Here is a 24,003-nt window from a genome sequence, read left to right on the forward strand (position 1 = left end):
CGTCGTGCATCTTAAGCTTGCTGGTTCCTGATTTTCATCTGGGGACACGAACGGGCCGCGCGTTTTCGGCAAATCTCTAAAACTCCATGACCATGTTTTCGTATCTTCAAGTACACACATTGTATGCGCGCACCGTTCATAGAAAAGCAGATCATCAGAGACCCTGAATTTGTATGGACCATTCATCTTATCTAGCTAGGGTGCAAGTGTGGGTGTTGCTTTTCTTGCTGTCTCCAGGGCCAGTGCACAATTTTCTTGAACACTGCTACCGTGAGGTTTCTATCAGAATCATACAAGGTACCAGCTGGGTTTCAAAGGAAACGGCGAAAAAGGAGATCGCAAAATGCAATGTTGTTTTCTTCCCCTTTTGTGTTTGCTCTGTCTAGACATGTATGCACGTTTTAAGGTAATGCTAGTGTCTGGTCCATTAGTCACAGACAGGGACTTGACATGAGGAAGCCATGATGCAATGCATATGCAACACAATTGCAGCCACAAGTTCTCTTGCAGTTGCATGTAATGAAATGAACAAATCATGGTTTCCACGGCAAATTTGCCACTCCGGAACACAGTACTAATCAACAGATCTTTTTCCTGGTTGTTGAGGCACTGAGACCTTGTGGGGCAGTGTTGCTAGCTTGTTTCACAGTGTCCAAACTCTTGTGGTCACATGGATTGCACTATGGGAAGGGAGGCTGGCAGGAATGGTGGCCTGTGGTCACACCAAAGGGGGGCCTCAAATATGGCTAGTGGTCTCATGATCTTTTGGCAATGCCTTGGATGTATGATTGCATGTTTCAAGCTAGAAACAGTAATGCATGTAGCAACTTCAAACAGTAACGCTACAATTTGAAATTACTATTGTCTTTCAGCCTGCCTGAAGGCTTCATATTGGCCTTGATATGCATACAAGATATATTCAGAAATTTTCCACCAATTCCTTAAAAATATATGGTTTAACGCCAGCAATTATCCGATCCAAGCCGATTGGAGCAAGCAAGAAAGAACGGATTTGCCTAAGCAAAAGAATCGATTTAATTTCATTTCAGTATTTCATGGAACTGGAGGGGTAAAAATAAATAGATCTCTTAACCCTCCGTCCCCTCATTTGCAGCTATTTGTTTTGAACTAGCTCTGTTTTTTACACCAAACCTAATGGTAGCAGAAGGCTTCAAATCCTTACTGCAGTATGTTCTATGACAAGCTTCTATTATGTAGCGCACATGTTCGTCCTTCTCTGATATCTTTTTCAGAACCTTCTTAGCTGCCTTCCGTCCCCCGGATGAAAGAATAGCCTGATACATCCTGCAGGCACAAATGTAACAAAAATCACATCCAGAGAAATCTACATGGCTCCACGAGAAAAATCAACCTATAAATATATTATTATGATCCAACCTCAAGGAAGTCAGCACGTTGTGTGAAAGACCAGCAGATTTATATTCTGACCAGATCTGCTGGGCACGCTGTGAATTATTTGACTTTACACATGCACTGAGAAGAAAATCAAGGCTTGTCCGAGAAACATTAAGTCCGAGCTCTTTGACGGCATGGAGAAGCACCATTCCAAGATCCAAATTTGTGATCTCCATTTCCCATATTTGGCAAAAAACCTTCGAAAAACCATTCAAGCACGTAAGTTAAGTTACAACGGAAGCCAAAAGGAAGGGAAACATGTAGCTCACGGGGAAATGTGTTTTGGAACGTTTAATGCATCCTTAAGGAAAACAATTCAGAGGGATCTACATTACCAATAAATACAGTAGAACAATTATATTGTTCATTAAAATCAAAAACTGCCACCACAATTCAAATGGAATGACTTCTTCGAACTAACAGAAAACAAGAGAGATCGCATCAAGAAGACATGAAATGCTCACCAAAGCCAAAAAAAGGGGGGAAAAGAAAAAAAAACGTTTGTTCCATGGAAAACAAACAGAGACCAAATGGAACAGGCAGCACAGAAGGGGAAAGTGCTCTCAACACACTGGAAAAAGAAGGGTGTGCAATTCGGAAAGTAAAGAACAGCATTAACACGAGATCTTCTGTTGATTTCCATTTCTAGTATTTAGGCAAAAGAAAGAAGGGAACAATTGCAAAGAACTGAATTATTGCAATTGTAAGCGTGATTATAGATATACCTGGTCATTTTATACCATGCAATAACTCTTCAACAAACTAAAGGTAAAAATTGCACGTTTTCACAAGAGACAGGTGTGAAGTTGCACGTTTCACAAGAGAGGTGTACTCCCTCCGTCCCAAAATGAGTATTGTTTTAGCATTCAAATTTTGTCACACAAAGACTGTTGTTTTAGCTTGTAATGAGATCTATCTAATTAAAGCAATACCAAGTACCAATAAGATATTGATCAAACTGTGGAAATCAGAGGCCATCAGTATGTTATACAAGGGTGATTTTGATCAAACTGTGGAAATCGGAGGTCATCAGGGATCCCAAAGCCCAAAAGGACCAATAAAAGAATACCTGATCGACAACCATATAAGTACTCATTTCATCTTTCTCCTTGAGCTGCTTAAGTAAATCAATCGCAGCACTGGCAACAAAAGACATAGCATATATGATGGATAAGTCCTTGTGCTGGATGGATAAGGCATAGGGTCCTTGCAAGGACCAGAGTATCTATTCCTTTAGCATATTTCAGTTTGCTAGGACAGTCAGTTTGCTTTCAGTTTGCTAGGACAGTCAGTTTGCTAGGACAGCATCTAGCTTTAGTTCTTTTGACTAGCATCTTAGCATCTTTTGGCTGCCTGCCCTGGTTGCCTATAAGTATGTATCCCCAGCCTCTTGGGTTGGCATGGCTTTGAGTTTGTGAATATGAGAAAACCAGAAAATTGCCCCAAGTTCATTGTCATCCTCTCAGCTCAATGAGAGTTAGAATTGAGCTCCTAACATCTGGTATCAGAGCCGTACTTTCCTGTAGGTTAGACATCTCCTGCTCTTCTCCCTCCCAAGCAGCAGTTCAGCCACCAGCAGCAGCTAGCGCAGCAGCAGCAGCTAGCACAGCAGCACCTGCTGCACCCTCCGCTCCACCTTCCTCACCCGAGCAGACGAGCAGCAGCTCGTCTGAGGTTGCGTCTTCTCCACGCAGCAGCCCCTTGGAGGTGCGCCATGTCCGACGCACCGTCTCAGCGCTCGGTCGCCTCGAGCGCACGGCGTCAGCGAGATGCCGAGCTCGCCGCGGCAGAGGAGCGCAGGCAAGCGACGGCACAAGCCGCTGCAGCAGCGGCGAGGGCGGCCAGGCTGGCTGCAGCGGAGCTGGCGGCGGCCTGGGCGGAGGTGGAAGCAGAGGCGGCGGAGGATGCAGCGCGTGCGGCGGATGGTCGAGGTTGAGACCTTGCGCGGCAGCCTCAGCGGCCTCCATCGCCGGCGACGCCACCGCCGACGCGGACCTTGAGGAGTTGGAGAGGAAGAGAGCGCGGGAACGGACCGCGCGGTGGCAGCAGCCACCCCTGGCGGCGGCGGAAGGGAAGGAGGAGAGAAGGAGGAGGGTCCAGGGGAACGAGGCGACGGCTGCGGTACAGGGGCCAGCGAGAAAGGAGGAGGGCCGGGACGGCTGCGCGCCCGCGCGACGGTCCAGGGGGACGCGCACCCGGCGGCGGCGCGCAGGGCGGAGGCGGCGCCACTGGCGGCGGCCCGCGCCTTGGCGGCGTCGCGCAGGGCGTGGCGGAGCTCCTGGCTGGGGTGCGCGCCTGCGGCGCCCCCGGCTACCACGGCCTCCAGGCGGTGGTCAGGGACGTCGGTCCTGGCGGTGGGTGGCCCACCCTCACCAAGACCAACTACGTCGAGTGGGCCGCAGTCATGGAGGTGAAGCTCCAGGTGCGGCACATGTGGAGGCAGTCCGGTACGGCGACGTCGGCTACGATGAGGATCGACGGGCGCTGGATGCTCTCATCGCAGCAGCCCCGCCGGAGATGTAGTTCACGCTTTCCAAGAAGCGAGCTGCCAAGGAGGCCTGGGACTCCATCGCTGCGGCACGTATCGGCAGCGACCGCGCCCGCAAGACCACTCTCCAGGCACTTCGCAAGGAGTGGGAGAACCTGGCCTTCAAGCCAGGTGAGGATGTTGATGACTTCGCCCTCCGTCTCAACACTCTGCTGCGGAAGGTGGTGCAGTTCGGCGATGACACCTACGACGAGGAGAGAGCCGTCGAGAAGCTCTTCCGCTGCGTCCCCGAGAGGTACAGGCAGACCGCTCGCTCGATCGAGTCTCTGCTGGACCTCTCCACCATGACGATCGAGGAGGCGATAGGTCGCCTCAAGGTCGTCGACAGCGACGAGCCACAGCCTCCCTCGGGAGGCATCTCCATCGGTGGGAAGCTCCACCTCACTCAGGAGCAGTGGGAGGCTCGGCGCGGTGACAGGAGGAGGGGGGAGCCCTCTTCCTCGACTGACGGCCGCAAGCGCGGCAAGCCGCGAAAGGGGCGCGGAGGTGCCCAAGCCGGGGCACGAGGGCGCGCCGAGGGTGGCGCCCGCGGAGATGCTCAGGGCGGCGCCGCTGACAGGCCCAAGGCGGCACGAGACGACGCCTGCCACTGGGCCAGGGACTGCCCGCAGCGAAGGCGTGGGGGCCAAGCCCACGTCGCGGAGGCCCAGCCGGATGACGAGCCGGCTCTGTTCCTACTCCACGGGGACATGGAGCCGCATCCGGCGGCACCACCTGTCACCGCTCTACTCCACCTCGACGAGCCGCGTGCCCGAGTTCTCCTCGGCAACGGCTCCGACGACGATAGGGTCGATGGCTGGTACCTCGACTCCGGCGCCACGCACCACATGACCGGGCGGCGGGAGTTCTTCTCCGACCTGGACGTCAACGTAGGTGGCTCCGTCAGGTTCGGGGACTCCTCCGCCGTGGAGATCAAGAGCGTGGGCTCCGTGATCTTCACCGCCAAGTCCGGAGAGCACCGGATGCTCACCGGAGTCTACTACATCCCGGCGCTGCGGAACTCCATCATCAGCCTTGGGCAGCTCGATGAGAGCGGCTCCCGCGTGGTGATCGACAGCGGGGTCCTCCGCATCTGGGACCACCGTCGCCAGCTTCTCGCCAGGGTGGTTCGAGGGAAGAACCGTCTCTACATCCTCCATGTCGGGGTGGCCCAGCCTCTTTGTCTTGCAGCTCGCAGGGACGACGAGGCATGGCAGTGGCACGAGCGCTTTGGGCACCTCCACTTTGAGGCCCTGAAGCGGCTCGGCGCCAAGGAGATGGTGCGAGGCCTCCCGTGCCTCGACCACGTGGAGCAGCTCTGCGACGTCTGCGTGCTGACGAAGCAGAGGCGGCACTCCTTCCCCCAGCAGGCGAGCTTCCGAGCCAAGGAGCGGCTCGAGCTCGTACACGGAGACTTGTGTGGCCCGGTGACACCGGTCACACCAGGAGGACGGCGCTACTTCCTGCTGCTCGTCGACGACCTCTCCCGCTTCATGTGGGTGATGATCCTTGGTAGCAAGGGAGAGACTGCGGACGCCATCAGGCGTGCTCAGGCTGCTGCGGAGGCGGAGAGCGGCCGCAAGTTGCGCGTGCTGCGCACCGACAACGGCGGCGAGTTCACGGCGGCCGAGTTCACGGCGTACTGCGCGGATGAGGGCATCCAGCGCCACTACTCTGCGCCGTACAGCCCGCAGCAGAATGGCGTCGTCGAGCGGCGCAACCAGACGGTGGTGGGGATGGCCCGGGCCCTCCTCAAGCAGAGGGGCATGCCGGCCGTCTTCTGGGGAGAGGCGGTGGTGACGGCCGTCTACATCCTCAACCGCTCGCCCACCAAAGCACTCGACGGCATGACGCCGTATGAGGCTTGGCATGGGCGTAAGCCGGCGGTCTCCCACCTGCGGGTCTTCGGCTGCCTCGCGTTCGCCAAGGAGATTGGCCACATCGGCAAGCTCGACGACAGGAGCACTCCGGGAGTGTTCATCGGCTACGCGGAGGGTTCGAAGGCCTACCGCATTCTCGACCCAGAGACACAGCGTGTGCGCACGGCGCGCGACGTTGTGTTCGACGAAGGGCGAGAATGGGCGTGGGGCAAGGCGGTGGACGACAGCTCAGCTCCGACGTACGACGACTTCACCGTCGAGTACGTCCACTTCGAGGGAGCCGGGGGAGTAGGCAGCTCTTCTTCGCTGAGCGTGCCTACCCCGGTCCCCGAGCCTCCATCGACTCCGGCGCCCGCCACACTGGCGGCACCACGCTCTTCAGCTACGACTCCGGCTGCGCCGAGTTCCTCGGCTGCACCACCACAGCCGGCGACGCCGCGCACTCCAGCACCGACAGCCACTCCTCCGGGCATGCCTACTACAGCACCTGCTCATGCTGAGCACAGCCCGGTGGAGTTCGCTACTCCGCTCTCTCACGACGAGGAGCGCATCGACGCGTACCACGACGGTGAGCCACTGCGGTACCGTACGATGGATGACCTTCTCGGCGATCAGCCGGTGCCGGGACTGGTGCCTCATGACCTGGAGGCGCAGTTGCACCTCGCGTGCGACGACGGCGAGCCTCGGTCTTTCGCAGAGGCCGAGGGACACGCGGCATGGCATGCCGCGATGTAGTCGGAGATGGACGCGGTTGAGAAGAACCGCACTTGGGAGTTTGCTGATCTCCCTCGTGGTCACCGCGCGATCACCCTTAAGTGGGTGTTCAAGCTGAAGAGGGATGAGGCCGGCACCGTCGTCAAGCACAAGGCTCGCCTGGTGGCACGAGGTTTCGTGCAGCAGGAGGGAGTCGACTTCGACGATGCCTTCGCTCCCGTGGCACGGATGGAGTCCGTGCGACTTCTCCTTGCGCTGGCTGCCCAGGAGGGCTGGCGCGTCCATCACATGGACGTCAAGTCGGCGTTTCTCAACGGCGACTTGAAGGAGGAGGTCTACGTGCACCAGCCGCCGGGGTTTGCGATCCCCGGCAAGGAGGGTAAGGTGCTACGTCTGCGCAAGGCCCTCTATGGCTTGCGGCAGGCCCCGAGGGCGTGGAACGCCAAGCTGGACTCCACGCTCAAGGGGATGGGCTTCGAGCAAAGCCCGCACGAGGCGGCCATCTACCGGCGGGGCAATGGAGGCAATGCCCTGCTAGTGGGTGTCTACGTCGACGACTTGTTGATCACCGGCACCAAGGATGAGGAGGTGGTGGCGTTCAAGGAGGAGATGAAGGCCACCTTTCAGATGAGCGACCTGGGGCCTCTCTCCTTCTACCTGGGGATCGAGGTGCACCAGGACGACTCCGGGATCACACTTCGACAGACCGCCTACGCCAAGCGCGTCGTCGAGCTCGCCGGGCTCACCGACTGCAACCCAGCTCTCACTCCAATGGAGGAGAGGCTGAAGCTGAGCCGTGACAGCACGACAGAGGAGGTGGACGCTACTCAGTACCGGCGCCTTGTGGGGAGCCTCCGCTACCTCGCCCACACGCGGCCGGACTTGGCGTTCTCCGTCGGCTACGTTAGTCGGTTCATGCAGCGACCGACGACGGAGCACCAGCAGGCCGTGAAGAGGATCATCTGCTATGTTGCGGGGACTCTCGACCACGGTCTCCACTACCCGAGGTGCCCTGGAGCGGCACACTTCGTCGGTTACAGCGACAGCGACCACGCCGGCGACATCGACACCAGCAAGAGCACGAGCGGGATCCTTTTCTTCCTCGGCGAGTGCCTTGTTAGCTGGCAGTCGGTCAAGCAGCAGGTGGTGGCCTTGTCCAGTTGCGAGGCCGAGTACATAGCGGCCTCCACCGCGTCGACTCAGGCGCTCTGGCTCGCTCGACTGCTTGGTGATCTACTCGGCAGAGACATTGGAGCGGTGGAGCTCAGGGTGGACAGCAAGTCCGCCCTGGCCTTGGCGAAGAACCCCGTTTTCCATGAACGGAGCAAGCACATCCGGGTGAGGTACCACTTCATCCGAGGCTGCTTGGAGGACGGGAGCATCAAGGCAAGCTACATCAACACCAAGGACCAGCTTGCAGACCTGCTCACCAAGCCCCTTGGGAGGATCAAGTTCCTTGAGCTCTGCTCCAGGACCGGGATGGTCCAATCCTCCCACAAGACGACGCACAAGACTTAGGGGGAGAATGATGGATAAGTCATTGTGCTGGATGGATAAGGCATAGGGTCCTTGCAAGGACCAGAGCATCTATTCCTTTAGCATATTTCAGTTTGCTAGGACAGTCAGTTTGCTTTCAGTTTGCTAGGACAGTCAGTTTGCTAGGACAACATCTAGCTTTAGTTCTTTTGACTAGCATCTTAGCATCTTTTGGCTGCCTGCCCTGGCTGCCTATAAGTATGTATCCCCAGCCCCTTGGGTTGGCATGGCTTTGAGTTTGTGAATATGAGAAAACCAGAAAATTGCCCCAAGTTCATTGTCATCCTCTCAGCTCAATGAGAGTTAGAATTGAGCTCCTAACAATATAAGCATATTGTGATAAGTTTGACTTAATGATGTAGAAAGGCAACACATCAGCTATCATACTCAGGGTAGTTGTGCTGAACACAGTATAGAACAGCTCTGCCACACCCGTCAAACCAGCTGCTTAAGTCATTCAGCTCATCCAGAAGTTGATGCATTCTATCCACTTCACCTTCTGTTTGAATATGATCCTGCAGAAGCAAATTGAAATGCTATAAGAAATGGAGACAACAATTAATTCTAAACTACACAGATTTGCTTATTTCAACAGGAAAGATGGTTCACAGATCTACTCACAAAGTCACAATCAGGGCAATGGCAGCCTTTGGCTCTAGCGAGCCTCCAGATTGCTTTATATTGGTATACATGCGGAGTGCATCCAATACCTGGCCATTTGATGCCAGTGCTCCTACAAGTGCACTCTTGATTTCACTGAGTAGCTTACTTGGTATTTCCTTATCCAGTAGAACCTAAGGAGGCAACAACAGTTTAACATAGCCAATGTAACAAAAAACACCATAGCCCTCGTTCCGCGATACTGAGAAATATACGGGAGCTGGTTCTTCATGGAAGTTTTCATAATAGCCACCTGGCACATATGGAAGCAAAGGAACAATCTAATCTTTGAAGGGAAAAGACCAACAGTCCGAGGTTGGTTTACAAACTTTATAGATGAGGCAAGACTACAAGCTCATAGAATCAAGGAAGACAAACGACATGCCTTTCTTAGCAGGGTTGATAATGTCCAACTTTAGTTGAAGTTTCTCTTCTCCTTTCTCAGAGTTTTCTATGAGGTTTACCCCTCCTTTTTAGGTCCCCAGGGCCCTTTGTGGTTGGCGGCCTTTTGTACAGTTCTACTCTTTTTTCTTCTTATTTATATATATACCATACCACAGCGGGGGGCTTCCCCCGCTGTACAGTTTTCAAAAAAAAAATATATACGGGAGAATTGAAGCACGAAAGCAGCTAAATGAAAGAACTTTCTGATCAGCAAAAAATCATCTACCTGCTTGGCCATATCAAAATTCCCAAGTCTTGTGTATGCATTAATGAGTGCCACATATATATGTTTAGTCATTTGAATTCCATCTTGCCGTAATTGGTCATGATACTGTCAAAGCAGTTAAAACATTAGAAAAAATACATAGAAATAAATTTATAAAATATATGTTCCACACAATCATTTGCAATGGAACTACAGTGGGAAACTATAGGTAATGATAGTGCAGGATGTGTTGTGCTGGATGGAAGCTTATCCAAGGTCAAACAGACTTCACCAATTAAAAGAAATTTTGATTGACTAGAGATATGCTTAGGTGAGCGGAAGGAATTGATCTGGTACTACTTAGCTTAGACTAGGTCGTTTTTGCTAAGACAAAGTTCTCCAGAACCAAGACTTGTGCCTTTCCACGAACCACAACATAAAAGGAGACAGTGGCAATAACAAATGATCTGGGACGTGGCAAACCTTAGCAATGCTCTCTTCAGACTCACAGTTCAGTATCAAATAACTGAATGTTTCAGAATCTGGTTTTACTCCAGCAATCTGCATTTGAGACATGACCATTTGTGCTCCATTGTAGTTTTTCTGCGTAACATACAATCTCAAAGTTACAGAGAAGTGCCAAAAGAGGTAAAATAAAGGGAGATTTTTCAGAATGTCATTCTCAGCAGTATTTGCAACTTAGTCAGATTTTTTAGAAGGATCCGCAAAATGCATGTATGACTATTGGAGTTGTTATACATGTTAAAGATTCGAGTAACACTGAGCAAACAAGCGAAGTATGTGTCATTTCGTAGGTGTAAACACATCATACTGACTGAACAAATATACTGGTCAATAATAGGGCCACTGTGCATTCAGGAATATCAATGAATACAGTAATGTATGCAATGTTAAGATAAACAAACGAAAGAAACGGTGATCCAAGAATTTACCTCCCTATAATATCCGAGCATTATAACATTATACAGGCTTACAGTTGATATCTCCCCAGATTCTTCAGCATCTGTGAGTATATTGTAAGCACCTTCAAACTGCAAACAAGGATCGATAAGAAACAGCTTCACATAAGGCCAAAAACATAGTAGGTTTCCAGCATCATGACTTACATCTTTCATTTTTACAAATAAACTTATCATGCTTCTGAATGTTTCGCTTTTCAATTTCAAATTGTGGTGACGGATCAAATCATACATGGGGCGGGCCTGCAAAATTAGGGCAAACATTGATTATAGCTCATAGTAAGATGTCACTTGATCACATAAAAGATTGTTTTTGAAAAAAAAATTTGCTATGTGCCAGACTACCAATAGTTTTTAATCATGAATCTTGTGGAAGGGGTGCTTTCCATACCCATTACATGTGGGCTAGGCCTTTTGGGCTTTGAAATACAAATTGGGTTTTCGCTAACACATATATCATGGAGTTTGCTATAAACTTGTGATAGGTGGCATAATGTCACCAACAATCAAATTTATGCTGAAATACAACAACAACAACAACAACAACAACATAGCCTTTTTTCCCAAGCAAGTTGGGGTAGGCTAGAGATGAAACCCGAAAGAAATAAGTTCAAGGTTCAGGCACATTGATAGCTAGTCTCCAAGCGCTCCTATCCAAAGCTATCTCTTTAGAGATGTTCCAATCCAAATTTATGCTGAAATAGCTTGAGAAAATGTGGCAGTACTTGTGTTTTAACTTAAAATAGGTTAGGCTGAGTTCATACTGGAAAAGCTTGTGGTCAAATAAGTGCTTATGCTTGTTGCCTCATTTATATACAATCATTTACAACAGGGAAGTGCACCTCGAAATGACAGATTCCTCTGACCTACCAGAGATGTCCTCTTAACAAGTAACAGATACCTGCTTGATGCACTTACAAGCTCTTGTACTTACCATGTGAAGTTCGCCTCCTTGTTCACAAGCATGTATGATTGAGTGAAACAATTCAATTGTCACATTGGAACCGGATTTACACATGCTGTCAGCTACATCAAGAGCTAAGCTGATCTGCAACGAGTCTTAAATTAGTTACAACATTGCTTTGAGAAATAAAGATGAACTCAACTCAAACACTCAGAACTGAAGCTAAGCTTATTCCAGATTTAGCATAGCACATGTATATATGTGATATCAGTTTGAAGTGGGATAAATAAGTTCTAGTGTTAATATCATTGTTTAGCAATCAACTGATGCAAACCTTTGTGTGTCAACTGCAAGAAATGTTTTAGAGTCAACAAAAGGAAAATTTAGATTTAAAAGGGTATTTTAACTTGATATCAAGCATTTTCTTGAATACGCAAGAGAACTGCGTATAATTGCATTAACAAGTATCACATATTCACCACTTTTCTCACCTCACCCAATATCCAGAACCAGATCAGTCAGGGGTCCAAGCAACCAAGGATTTTCAATGAATCCAGATTCATTTAAGCACGAAGAAAAATTACCTTCGGTGTGGTGGTGGTAGAAGTTCTGACACCCAACCCAATTTAAATAAATTACAAAAAGAAAATATTGGGAAGATGGCCAAATGAAATAATAGGTGAAACATGTATTAACCATGCACTCCAAGCTACACATTTTGGAAACGTAAAGTTGGTTCAGTAATACCCAAGCCAGCAAAGGTAAAATAACACTTATGAACATGACCAATATGGCAACATTGAAGCAATGTTTGTATGCCTGGGAGGCAAATGACAGGAGTTTAGCAACTTCCGCTATTTTAAAAAAGATTGATAAAGCTTCGGCATATCACATCATCCATTCAACTAGGATTACAATAAGGCTGTGAATGCATGTGTCATTACCTTTGATGAATTGCAACAGATAGAGATGATTGTGTTGTATGCAGCAATAGAGGGTGCTACCTCAAATTTCTCATGCCATTTATGAAATGCCACTAACATTTCTTCAACCTTCAAGAAAAAAACATCATTAAAAGGTGGTCTAGAAACAAAGTTTATTAGGTATAAGGGCCTTCATTAACTTCATAACCTCCTACACTTTTTCAAACATGGAGAAATTCTTCTTTGCAAGGAGGCAACAGGGGAAGCAAAATATATTTTGCAAGGAAGTCCTAACGTAGTAACCATGAAAGGAAAACAATTAACATAGTATAACGATAATTCAATAAGTGTATCACTTCACAAATATCAAACATAAGGATACCTCAAGGACCCAAGGTGTATCGACAGTTGGCAAGATACTGACACAAGGTTCCTAGTAGCGATCTATGATGAAAAATGCCATCCTTCTAAATGGTTTGACTAATATTTTGGATAATTTCTACTACCCTCAGCAATTACTCCCAATGCAATGTATTTTGACAGGTAAGTGGCTTCAATTTCGAAGTTTAGCATGATCCTTTTACTGTATGAAGAAAATGTAAAACAATACAACTTTTACATTGTAAAGTTATTACTAAATTGATGATACAGGAAACTAGTGGTTCGTTCAGATGCAATAAATTGCACTTATAGTTCATTTTATATTAGAAGCTATGAATGTTACCAGTAGTCAGTGGCGGAGCTAGCATTGAATCTAAGGGGGGGCCAGTGCTACAGTGGCCGAGCACGGAAGACAAGGAGCTGAAGAACCGCCTCTTGAACAAGTACAGCGGCTACCTGAGCAGCCTCTAGAAGGAGCTCTCGAGAAAGAAGAAGAAATGAAAGCTGCCGAGAGACGCGCGCCAGAAGCTCATGCCGGCCGGCTCCTCATTGTTTTTCCTGGGCCAAGGGGGGCCAAGGCCCAGTTTCGCCTCCACGGCGCTCCGCCACTGCCAGTAGTCATCATAAAAGATTCCTCACCAATATGTTCGGTATATTTGCGACATAGCCCAAAATTGAGGATGAAATGGTTCCATCAGAACATCCTGAAATCACAAATCAAAAAATTAGCAGATAGATTTTGAAACAAAAAAAACAAAACAAAACAGTCTTAAGGCAAACCACAAAACAGAAGAAAGAAAAGGCTCGGCACTATTTAGTGGTAAATGCAACTTCAGTGAAAAGATTTTCTGCTAATATTACTTCAGCACTTGTGTCCATCTCCATTTTATTGACATGAGAAGAAATTTGAGCTAAATATAGAAAACCTGCACTTCATTTATTACCTTTTGACCTCATTCCCTGAAGAAGTTTATCAGCATAGTTCTCTAGTTCCAGCCTACCCAATGATTTGAATATATTGGATATGTATTTTGAGCCTGAAACTTTCGTTAGATCAAGCAAATCCAACAAGCCGATCAGATCTTCCTTTCTGCCGCTTTCAGCAAAGGCTAACATGTAACTTTCTGCAAAATAGACGAGTCCGATAGGGCACTTGTGAGAATCATCTGTCAGTATGCAAGCTTGAACACATTATGCATCTGAATTAGCACTTCCAAATTATCATGAACGAGTAAGAGAAAAGAAGAATCTGATTACGATATTTGGATGGTTACCTGCTATATCATAGTGAGCTTTCTCATTGTAATCTTCAACAGAGTGGCAAAGTTCTTGAATTTTTTTCTTCATCTTGAACTCTAATACAAAGCAACATCTCATAATAAGCTATTCTAGAGAAGGATTGTGGATTCACATCCTTAAAGAATGCAGTGAACATCTCAAATTCCTCCAACAACCCCATGTCGACAAGATACAAGAGGAATGGGCCATAAACATCTTGCTCAATACTAAGGCCCTTATCTCTCATGGTCTCAAAAAGGTGGTAAGCCCTGTAAATGTACTCCACGGCGGAGTCAACATCCTTGCAAGCCCTCGCCTTGTCTAGACAAAGCTTAATCAATGAATTGAACTCCTTGACCCCAGTTTCCCTCCCCAGCTTTCCGAAAAATTCAATCGTCGACTCTGTGCCAAGCTTATTAGCGCACAACCACATCAGCTTCGTGTAGCGGCGGCTCTCGACGTTCTTGAATATGTACTGTTTCTTCTTCTCCCTCGCCACCTCCCTCCTCCAATGCATCAGTGGGTCCCTCGATGGCGGTGACTTGAACCACTCAAAGTCCAGTATCTTGTTGCTCGTAGCAACCTCCCCAGCATCTTCCAAGTCCACTGGTGATTCGGAGAGCATCGCCTCTTCCACATCATCAGGCCCTGAGCATTGAACTAATGATAACTCACAGTCACAGCCACAGTTGGAACAGAAATTGTTGCAGGGTTATATGGAAGTGCAATGGTACCATCTAGGACGGACATGAGCGCCTTGGTGAGAGCCTCAGGGGGATCATCCTCGTCTGCCCAGGAGAAGGAACAAGGCTGAGAGTGGAGCCAGAAGCTAGTGCATATGGAATAGAGGTAGAGGACGGAGGTGGTAGTTCCCCCATTGCTTGTTACCTAGGGCGTGGGCGTGAGCTTGGATGAGGGAGGACGGCAAGGTGGTCTTCTTCGAGGCCGCAGCCTGCTTGAGCCGCAGGAGCGAGGCCTGCGTGACGGTGGTGGCTGGGGTGACGGCGTCGCGGCGGCCGGAGAAGGGCCTCTTTCGGGTGCAGAGTTTCGGGGCAGCGACCGCAGTGTCGCCCTTGGACGCGGAGGCGGCGGAGGAGGTCGAGGGCTTGGGAGCAACGGCAGCGGTGGGGATGGCCGGCTTGGAGGCGGAGGAGGCGGCCTGCTTGGTCGCCTCCAGGAGGCGCTTCCACATGGGTGCCGGTCCGGCAGTCGGAGAAGACGCCGCCGCCGCCGGTGCGTGATGCGGCGGCGGATTCCGGCGGCCGCGAACGTGGGAGCGGCTCGGTGATGTGGAGATGGGCCGTTGGGGTTGGCTGGACCCAAATGGGTCCGAATTCATGCGGAGCATGTGAAAGAAAAGAAATGTGCCTAATTTTCCAATGAATTTAGATTTTACAATTCCATGTTTTGTGAATTTGTATGATCATCCCAATTCATTTATATATGTTCCGAATTTCAAATTAATTAATTAGCACCAGCATCCAAACATTCCAGGACCAGGAGATAGTCATGCAGATGCTTGTAAAAGGGTTAACAACGAGAAATTTGGGATTTAACCATTGTCAAAAGTAGGCTTCGCCACTTTGTCATTCTTCTTGTAGGCTTCGCTCTTTTGCCATTATGAAACGAGTGCACCCCGCTACAATGCCTTTTCTTCATTTTCCAATTCATTTTGTAGTTTTTCACACTTTCTTTGACCGGAACTTCCATTACTGCCGCTGCCCCATCGATCCCATCTCCAGAACGAGCACCGTTCATCTCGCCCCTATTCTTTTCGTGGCTGACGGCGGGCGGCGCTCTCCCTGCGCACGGCGCCGGCGGCGGGCTGGCGGCGTTCCCTCCCCAAACTCGACGTGGCTCCTCTGGTCCTTCCAGGCAAGTTCCGCGGCGGAGCTGGCGGGCCTATCGACGACGGAGAAGTCGGAGTGGAGGACGGAGGGGAGGGGCAGCGCGTGCAGGAGGCGGCTCGTCTGCACCTCGCTGTACATGGAGGCCGGCCACCCGGGCGACAGCCTGTTCGCCGCCGCCGCACCGCCGTTGGATGTCACCGCCGCCGTCGCCGCCGCCATTTGTCCCGGCTCGAAGAGAGAGAGGGAGCAGAGTGTGTCGCACTGATTGTTGTTGCAAAGGAGTAGCTAGCTCACAAATACTGAGTTCACAAGTAGCTCACAAATACTTAGTTGACATGTACATTTAGATCACAAACACTAAGTTCACAGGTACATAAATTGCTAAGACTTGGAGTTGACAGCTCAATTAATCTTCAGTCTCTTAGGTGCCGCCGTGCCAGCTTCCTTGCAGGACTTTTGTTGGCTGCAGTCTTTTGCTTGGTGAGTGAGGCTGCCACTGTGGGCTGGGTACTAGTGCCTTCTCCTGCAGCATAGCAAGTCGGCTGCAGAAAAAAAAAGAGATGAGCAAAAAACTGAGATGAGAAGAAAAAAAAATGTGATGAGAATAACAATTCCCAGCAGCATACCTTCTAGTAACTCTACCAGGACTGTTTTGTATTATTTGTTTCCAGGGTTGGTAAAGAACTGGTGGAAGCTTCTTCATTTGTCTTGGTTGCTTTCTTGGCTTTGTTCTTGGCAGAACTTTCGGAAGAACTTAAGTTAGATGGACTAACTAATCGATCTCGGAAGCATGACGAGTAAGACATTGAAGAAAGGACTTACCCAGCAACAAGATCTGCCCAATCGCAGTTCATGGCGTTGTCTTCTCCTCACCACACATCCACTGCAGATCCACAATGCAAACTCCCTCTATCACGCCCAGATCTAGCTGCTGTGGAGAGCGGAGGGAAGGAGGCACAAGCAGCAGAGAATAGGAGGGGGCGCCAGCCCTAGGGCCATGCCGTGCAGGGGGTGGCGGCGGCGGCCATGGGGCACGAGCAGCAGAGAAAGAAAGAGATGAGAGGTTCTGGTGCTCGTGAGGACTCACGAGAGGGTAAGGGTTTGCTCAAGGGCAAAATTGTCAGGTCATATTGCTCAAATAAAACAAAAATACAAAATGAATAGGAAAATGAAGAAAATGCATTGTAGCGGGGTGCACTCGTTTCATGATGGCAAAAGAGCGAAGCCCACGAGAACGATGGTAAAGTGGTGAAGTCCACTTTTGACAATGGCCAAATCCCAAATTTCTCGGTTAACAACTGGTGTTGTGAGCGCGCCTAGAAAAGATCTCCTCTATCAAGAACAGAGCAGGAATCGAACAATCTTTTCACAGGTCGCAGCAAACGTCGCCGTGAAGCGTAAGTTGAAACTCCATCTGCATACCGAGTAGTACTCGATCCATTCGGAGCGTGGGTATAAGTTGAAACTCCATCTGCATACCGAGTAGTACTCGATCCATTCGGAGCGTGGGTCGTTTTAGTTTTGTAAAGCCAAAACAATCGTCTAAAGTTAAGACAAAACCAAAACAATCAACGTTACGAAGCTTACAAAAAAAGACATTGAAAAGATGTAAAGCAATTCCACAGTATATATTTCAATATGTTGAAACTAATTGAAAAGGTGATGATAAGCTGTGTAGGATAGATTGTGTCGATGGAAAAAAAGAATGTCAATCTCCCCGTTGACAAAAGAAATGCATTAGCTGCTTCAAAACTTTCCAAGGCACAGAACAGATACAATGGCGACGAAACTGAGATGATCTCACAAAGTATGCAGTATTGGGACACCGACCTCAAACTACGAGGTGACTGCAATCTAACATACATACATAAGAACATTGCTACAAAAATTTATATACAGGTCGAAGCATCGGTCTACAAAATTTGTTTTAGCCATACAGCTCGGTTACACACAAAAAAAAAAAGAATGACATTAGAGTCCAGAATCTGCTATTTTCATCTATGTACATTCGCACCAACAAGAAGCCTTAGACAGCGTCAAAAATATTTGTTGGCATTTCAGTGCAAGCTGGGTGCATTTGATGTGCACGAGTAACTTAATTTACAGACCGTCCACATCTTATGTTTGAAGACACCTTTGTCTCACTTAGCAGTCTAGCAGACAACCCAGTCTTTTATTATCGAATAAAAGGAAATTATATAATATATCTTCTCACTACCTTCTGTTTCTCCCAAGATGAATTTGTTTCAAATAGCTATCTTGCCTCTCAAACCTCCATGCATTTGAATCATATGTATGAATAGTTTGCAGCCCTGTGCCCTCTTGAACTCTTCTTTTCTTCAAGTCCCTGATTCCTGCTTCATTAACACAGTCAGCCTTCAGAGTCCCCCAGCAAGATCGTTCATCTAACTTCTGATCCGTATCAACAGCATCAAAGTTATGATTTATGTGTGTTCGCTGATATGAAATCTCTTCATATGTTCGCCTTGCTGGCCTGCTGGTATACTCAAATGACTTGATTCCTGCTTCATTAACACAAGCAGTCTTCAGAATGCCCTGGTAAGACTGTTCCCCTAACCTCTGATCCAAGTTATGATTTATGTATTTTCGCTGATACCTTCGCCGACACTGATTCTCTTCATACCTTGTTGACCTGCCAGTGGACTTGTCATCAAATGAACTGCCCAAAAGCATGTGTCCATAAGCTTCTGTATTGCTATTGCTAGAACTTCTCCTTGAACATTGTGTATGCCTCACAGGAGGATCTAGAGTGCTTATTATCTGCTGTTTATCTGTTGGAGTTGGAGTTGGAGCTGGAATCGTCTTGATCTTCTGTTTATACATTGGAGTTGGAATTGGAGTCAGCTTGATGTGTTGTTTATCTATTGGAGTTGGAACTGGAGATGGCTTGATCTGATGTTTATCTGTCAGAGTCGGAGTTGGAGTCTGCTTGATCTGCTGTTTATTCGTCGGAGTCACAGCCAGGTTGATCTGTTGTTTATTTGTTCGAGTCGTAGTTAAATTTGGAGTCGGCCTGACCTGATGTTTATCTGTCGGAGTAGAAGTTGGCACTGGCTTGATAACAGCACCCATTGAGCGTGGGTCCCTTTTCTTAAATAACTCAGTCATTTGCTGTATAACATCTGCAAGTGTAATTGATAGTCAGACATGTCAGAAAACTGATGGAACTGAGAAATAAACTAATAAAGTTAAAATGAATGCCAAGAAAAAATCACTACCTTGCAACTGCTTTGGTGCAACATCAAACTCATTCCACCATACTCTACCATTTTGGGAAGGAAGTATAAAGTTATGAAATTTAGCAGCAAGGAAGAGCGATCCAGCAGCAATGAAGTGTGGTTTGAACTGCACAACTAATGTAGTCGGAAGCCTGCATGTACAGGTGTAAAACCAGCTCAGGAAAAAAAATTGCCAGTTAAAAGAAGAAATAAGTTAACAGAATAGCTCAAGCAACTTACGTATCATTAACGATACTCATGGCATCTTGCCTCACTTCCTTCTGGGAGATCCCCAGATTCTTCAGAGCAAGCTTTAGTGGTTCGTAAGGATGACGTATATTGAAATCAAACCTAATGGTTGAAAGCAATAGTGTCTCCCCGACCAAAATTAGGGATTTCTGCTTAGCAAGAACTTCCTGCTTTTCAATTAAAAAAGTTATACAACACCGCAATCAAACATTACAAAAGCAACAGTCAAGTGTCAGGAGTAATAATTGTGGCAAGTTTGAAATACCTCCTGGTGGATTCTCTTAGCAGCATCAGTGTTTTTCCGATACATTGTTTCATATGCCACAATGATGACACTTTTTAATGAGCAAGGTGTGTCTTCAATCTTTGAAGCAAGAAATATGCAAACAGTTGCAACAGTCTGAAAAAATAAATAATTGAAAAATAACCTGAAGTGTTAGCAAATCAACAGAACTGATTGAACAGTAAAAAATGGTATTGCTATAATTAGGGCACTCAACTTTGTGCAAGATTAAAGGAAGATATATTCATGACCGAAGGAAGAATTTAAACATAATTTCAAAAATATTACTACATAGAAATTAGATAGCAGTGCAGCAAATTGCTAATACTTACTGGCAAGAGTATTATATTAGTAAGTGCTGCTTCAAGTTTGATAAAGTTGCTCCAAAAGAATCACACCTTCGTCCACGATTGCAATTTTACATGCTCCAGGTAAGTTGCTAAAAGCTAAAACTCACATCCAGACCCATTGTTTAAGATGGAAAAATTGTTCAATTCCTCGGGAACAATTACAACACATCTTTCACTAAAAAACAAAAAACCACCATGCTTTATGCCACTCGAGCGACCGATACAACACAATGCATACCCAAGTGTGCACACGTAGACATATTTCACCTGGAGCCATCTTGAGTGCATCTGTAGACCCACACACTTGTGTAATTTTCTTATGACACAATACCCTCGACTAAACCCCGCAAAGGTACATAGTCAGGTAATGTTAGGGTCTGATGGCCATAAAGAAAAATATTTATACTTCTAAAGCATCTACACAAGAAAAGGAAGTTAGTTAATCTCTCAAGAAAACAATGGAAAAATGGTTAGTTAGGGACTCTGTAGGAACAGATAGGTAAGTACGGCATCCCTCTTATCCCAATACATGTGAAAGCCAGGCCAAGCATCTGGTTTCTACAGTCATGTAATGAGGCATTAATAAATTATTACTATGCCAAAAAATCATAATCAGTGATAAATCATGGTCTGACCCCCTGAATTTGTTAATTAGAGATAGAGAAGGCTAGCACCATACCCTTCACCAATCCTACCTAAATACACAAAATCAGGTCAAGTACAGAGCAACAACCCCCCACATATGCTAGGTTCAACAGTAAGCTCTAGCACCATCCTCATCCGGAGACCGATTTGTATCAGGCAGGTATGTACGCATGCATTGCGCGTATCTTTACCTGCCACTCGTTCTTAGCATGGGATTGACGGAGGTAGAAGCGGTGGCAGAGCAGGATCGCCGTGGCGATTGTAATCTGCGGCCTGCGACAACAGAGGAGGAAAAGAAACAGCTTTCATCAGTAAAATTAAACTCCAGCGAACGCGCATTTACGAACCGCAATGCGGCCCGTCGACATCTACCCTAGCAGCGCAAAACGATTTTTTTTTTTTGACAGGAACGCAAAACGAAATTGGGGGAAAGGGGACAGGGAAGGAGGGCCGAGAGAGAGAAACGAAAAACAGAGAGGAAACCACTCACAATTGGAGCCTGATGCAGACATCGCGGATGAAGGAGCAGTAGGTGGCCCGGAGCTCCGCCTCCTTGGCCGCGCTGACGCCGTCCCGCCGCGACGGCGAGTCGCGCTCGATCTCCTCCCGGCTCAGGTACCACGACCGGTACGCCTCGCCGCCCTCCTCCCTCGCGGCGCCCATCGCGATCCCCGCCGCCGCCGCCGCCAACTCCCCCGAGAGAGAAAAGAAAAGACCAGGATTTTCCCCTTTCGAGGTAAGAAAAATTCGAAATCCCGGCGGTGAGGTGGGTCGGTGGGGGGCTAAGCTTAAGGGCCAAGGCTTTCGATGGCGGTTCCTGCGCCGATGTTGGATTGGGGCCGGAACCCGGAAGGGGGTAAAGGTGGAAAGGACCCGTTCGTCCTGAGGGGTGTGTTTAGTTTCCACAAAATTTCCAAATTTTCCAAATTTTTCATCACATTTCCTATCACATCGAAACATTAAATATATCAAATGACCCATGTATGAAGTACTAAATGTAGTTAAATAAAAAACTAATTGCATAGTTTTGATGTACGTTGCGAGACGAATCTTTTGAGCCTAATTAGGTCATGGTAGGACAATATTTAACACAAAAAACAAAAAGTGCTATATGTGCTACAGTGATCGATGTGACTTTTTCTCCCAACTTTTCACACCATCTAAACACAGCCGCGGTGGACTTGGAGCGGACGGAACAGGAGGCGGCGCGGCGGAGGAGACTTAGGGGCTGTTTTGGAATAGGGACTTAAAAAAGTCCCAAGAACTTTTTAGTATTTAGAAGTATTAAATAAATATTAATTATAAAACTAACTGCAGAACCTTTGGGTTAAATTGCGAGACGAATTTAATGAGGTATCTTAATCCATGATTAGCGAATGGTTACTGTAGCATCACTATAGCAAATTATGAATTAATTAGGCTCATTAGATTCGTCTCGCGAAAAGGCACTCAGCTGTCAAAAAACATTTATAAACAGATTTTATTTAATACTATAAAATAGTAAGATTTCCTTTAGGGGCCGTTTAGTTCCAAAAATTTTCACCTCCCATTTAAACACATGTATGAAGCACTAAATATAATTAAATAACAAAACTAATTACACAGTTTGGATGTACATGACGAGACGAATCTTTTAAGTCTAATTAGTACATGATTAGCTATAAGTGCTACAGTAACCCACATATGCTAATGACGCGGTCAAAGGCCTCAAAAGATTCGTCTCGTGGTTTCCAAGTGAGTTCTGAAATTAGTTTTTTAATTAATGTCCGAAAAAACCTCCCGACATCTGGTCAAACTATCGACGTGACATTCAAAATTTTTTCCGTTTGCAACTAAACGGCACCTTAATGTGATAGGAACTTCTGAACAAAGTTTGGAAGACTTGCTGCCGCGCCACGTCCACGCGTGCGGTTGGAGCTTGCGCCACGCAGGGCGGCACGCCGCACGCGGGATCGGAACGGTGGCCGTTGGTTCGCTTTCCGTTTGTCTCCAAAGCGGCACGTGCCCGTATTGCGTGTCTCTGGCGCGCGGGGCCCGCGGGAGCTGCTCGGGTTAGGTGCCGCGCTGGAAGTCGGATATTTTTCGCGGGCACCACGCGCTCGGCCTTTTTGTTGTTGCAAATTGGAAAAAAGAAATTGTTCTTTTTCCAAACCGTGACGCTTTTCGCGATGTCACTACTTCGGTGCTTCCCCTCTCCTCCGTTCAACCGCGAACAAAAACACTAGGAAAAAGTTGTGAGGAAAACGAATTACTCCGAGTTTTTTTCCGTAACAGGGAAGGCTCCACACCGAAGATTTGAAAGTTTCAAATCGAATTTTGAACTAAGTTAACAAAATTCCTCTAAAAGGGTTTGAAATTGCTATTAAAAAAAGGAAAAAAAAAATCTAAGAATAAGATATATCGACAACGAGTAACTCCTTATTTTCCATCCTTAAAGCACCTCCAAGAGCTTTTGTATCTATGGATAGCTAGCTATTATGTAAAACCAAATAGCTAGCGAAAAGGAGATAAAATCCAAAAGCTTCTCCAAAATCTAAAAAGGAATGTCTAGCGCTCAGCGCTAGGCAAAGATGCCCAGGGGAATGATAAAAGACGAGGTAGATGAAGTTTCTATTGGATATGAATTTTTTTATCTTTTTTTAGCTAATTCACTCAAAATACACGAGCTCTCTCAGCGGCGATGGTTGATAAGTGCTGGTGCGATCACCTCTGTTGTGAGATGCCCAGCAAGCGACTCCTCTTCTCTTCCTCGCGACGATCGACAAGCCACTCCCTTATCTCCTTCCATCACGATGACAAGGGTGAACTGAGATGATATACTTTTACCATGTTAAAGTGCTGACGAGGCGGAAGCACGAGGGAGCCATCCACTCTACGGAGTACTTTTATAGGCTTGGATTGGACGAGATTGGCAGCGAGACGCGGATGCGCGTGCAGGATTATATTAAAAAAAAGCGTTCATACGGAGAGGGGTCTTTCTGTGGTGATGGTTTTTGTGTCGTGACTGCCTCTCTGCCTTGAACAACTTTTGTGGCTCGTCTCCGACGTCAACCAAGATCTGGGAGAAAATCTTTTTCAGGCGGCGAGAAAATCTGTACTGGGCCGTGAAAAGGAAACGGAAAGGGAATATCTCTCGATCTAGACGGGTTGGGAATGATTTGGCCCAACAGATTTGGCCACTAGAGAGAAAGAGAGAGATGCTGGGTTGGGCCTAGATTTAGACGGGTCGGGAATGATTTGGCCCAACAGATTTCCACATCTTTCCTTTACTGTCTCAAAGGAAGCCACCCAACGGCTTCTTTGTTAGTCCGAACTTCACTGCGTGCGACACAGGAACAGGCCAAGGCAAACAAACAGAAAGGTACAATAACATGTGCAGTACCATTAACTATCATCCTGCACGCGCATTCCATTCCATCAAAGAAGAAAACAAGCTGCGTTAGCGAGAAGACTCTGAACCTTCGTGGGTGGGGCCGCATTCAGCAATGTAACTTGACGCGACATGCACTCGTTTTCTTCTCCAAGTAGAAAAGGCACGT

The 24,003-nt window shown here is 47.6% G+C and overlaps 1 protein-coding gene, 1 long non-coding RNA gene and 1 pseudogene across 4 annotated transcripts; all 3 read right to left on the minus strand.

Annotated features, from left to right (window-relative positions):
• Positions 1 to 916: 916 nt before the first annotated feature.
• LOC120654575 lies at positions 917 to 15,159 on the minus strand (annotated as a pseudogene).
• An 804-nt stretch (positions 15,160 to 15,963) lies between these two features.
• Positions 15,964 to 16,785, minus strand: LOC120653899. The gene is made up of 3 exons (XR_005666890.1): positions 16,521 to 16,785; positions 16,325 to 16,439; positions 15,964 to 16,240 (listed from the first exon to the last, which is right to left on the minus strand). It is a non-coding gene; the product is annotated as an uncharacterized LOC120653899 (long non-coding RNA).
• Positions 16,786 to 17,493: 708 nt separating this feature from the next.
• Positions 17,494 to 21,329, minus strand: LOC120654576 (cyclin-T1-1-like). 3 transcript variants are annotated; one of them, XM_039932148.1, is made up of 7 exons: positions 20,955 to 21,329; positions 20,656 to 20,737; positions 19,452 to 19,586; positions 19,178 to 19,353; positions 18,938 to 19,089; positions 18,738 to 18,841; positions 17,494 to 18,653 (listed from the first exon to the last, which is right to left on the minus strand). In XM_039932148.1, the coding sequence occupies exons 1-7, from the start codon at positions 21,125 to 21,127 to the stop codon at positions 17,913 to 17,915; spliced, it is 1,563 nt and encodes a 520-aa protein (XP_039788082.1). In that variant the 5' UTR covers positions 21,128 to 21,329; the 3' UTR covers positions 17,494 to 17,912. The 3 variants fall into 3 exon arrangements, with proteins under 3 accessions (XP_039788082.1, XP_039788081.1, XP_039788084.1); XM_039932147.1 differs by having other exon boundaries at positions 17,494 to 18,841; positions 20,955 to 21,327; XM_039932150.1 differs by lacking the exons at positions 20,656 to 20,737; positions 20,955 to 21,329 and adding an exon at positions 19,802 to 20,582 and having other exon boundaries at positions 17,494 to 18,841.
• Between the last annotated feature and the right edge of the window lie 2,674 nt (positions 21,330 to 24,003).

This window comes from Panicum virgatum, chromosome 1N, assembly GCF_016808335.1.
Source record: "Panicum virgatum strain AP13 chromosome 1N, P.virgatum_v5, whole genome shotgun sequence".
Lineage (NCBI taxonomy): Eukaryota > Viridiplantae > Streptophyta > Magnoliopsida > Poales > Poaceae > Panicum > Panicum virgatum.

Bases quoted from the DNA above. Each gene is read 5' to 3' on its own strand.
- LOC120654576 (XM_039932147.1), bottom strand. From the start codon at position 21,127: ATGGGCGCCGCGAGGGAGGAGGGCGGCGAGGCGTACCGGTCGTGGTAC. The intron at 20,738-20,954 runs GTGAGTGGTTTC...CTGTTGTCGCAG, and splicing joins GTCTGCATCAGGCTCCAATT to GCCGCAGATTACAATCGCCA. The intron at 19,354-19,451 runs GTATTTCAAACT...ATTGAAAAGCAG, and splicing joins CTAAGAGAATCCACCAGGAG to GAAGTTCTTGCTAAGCAGAA.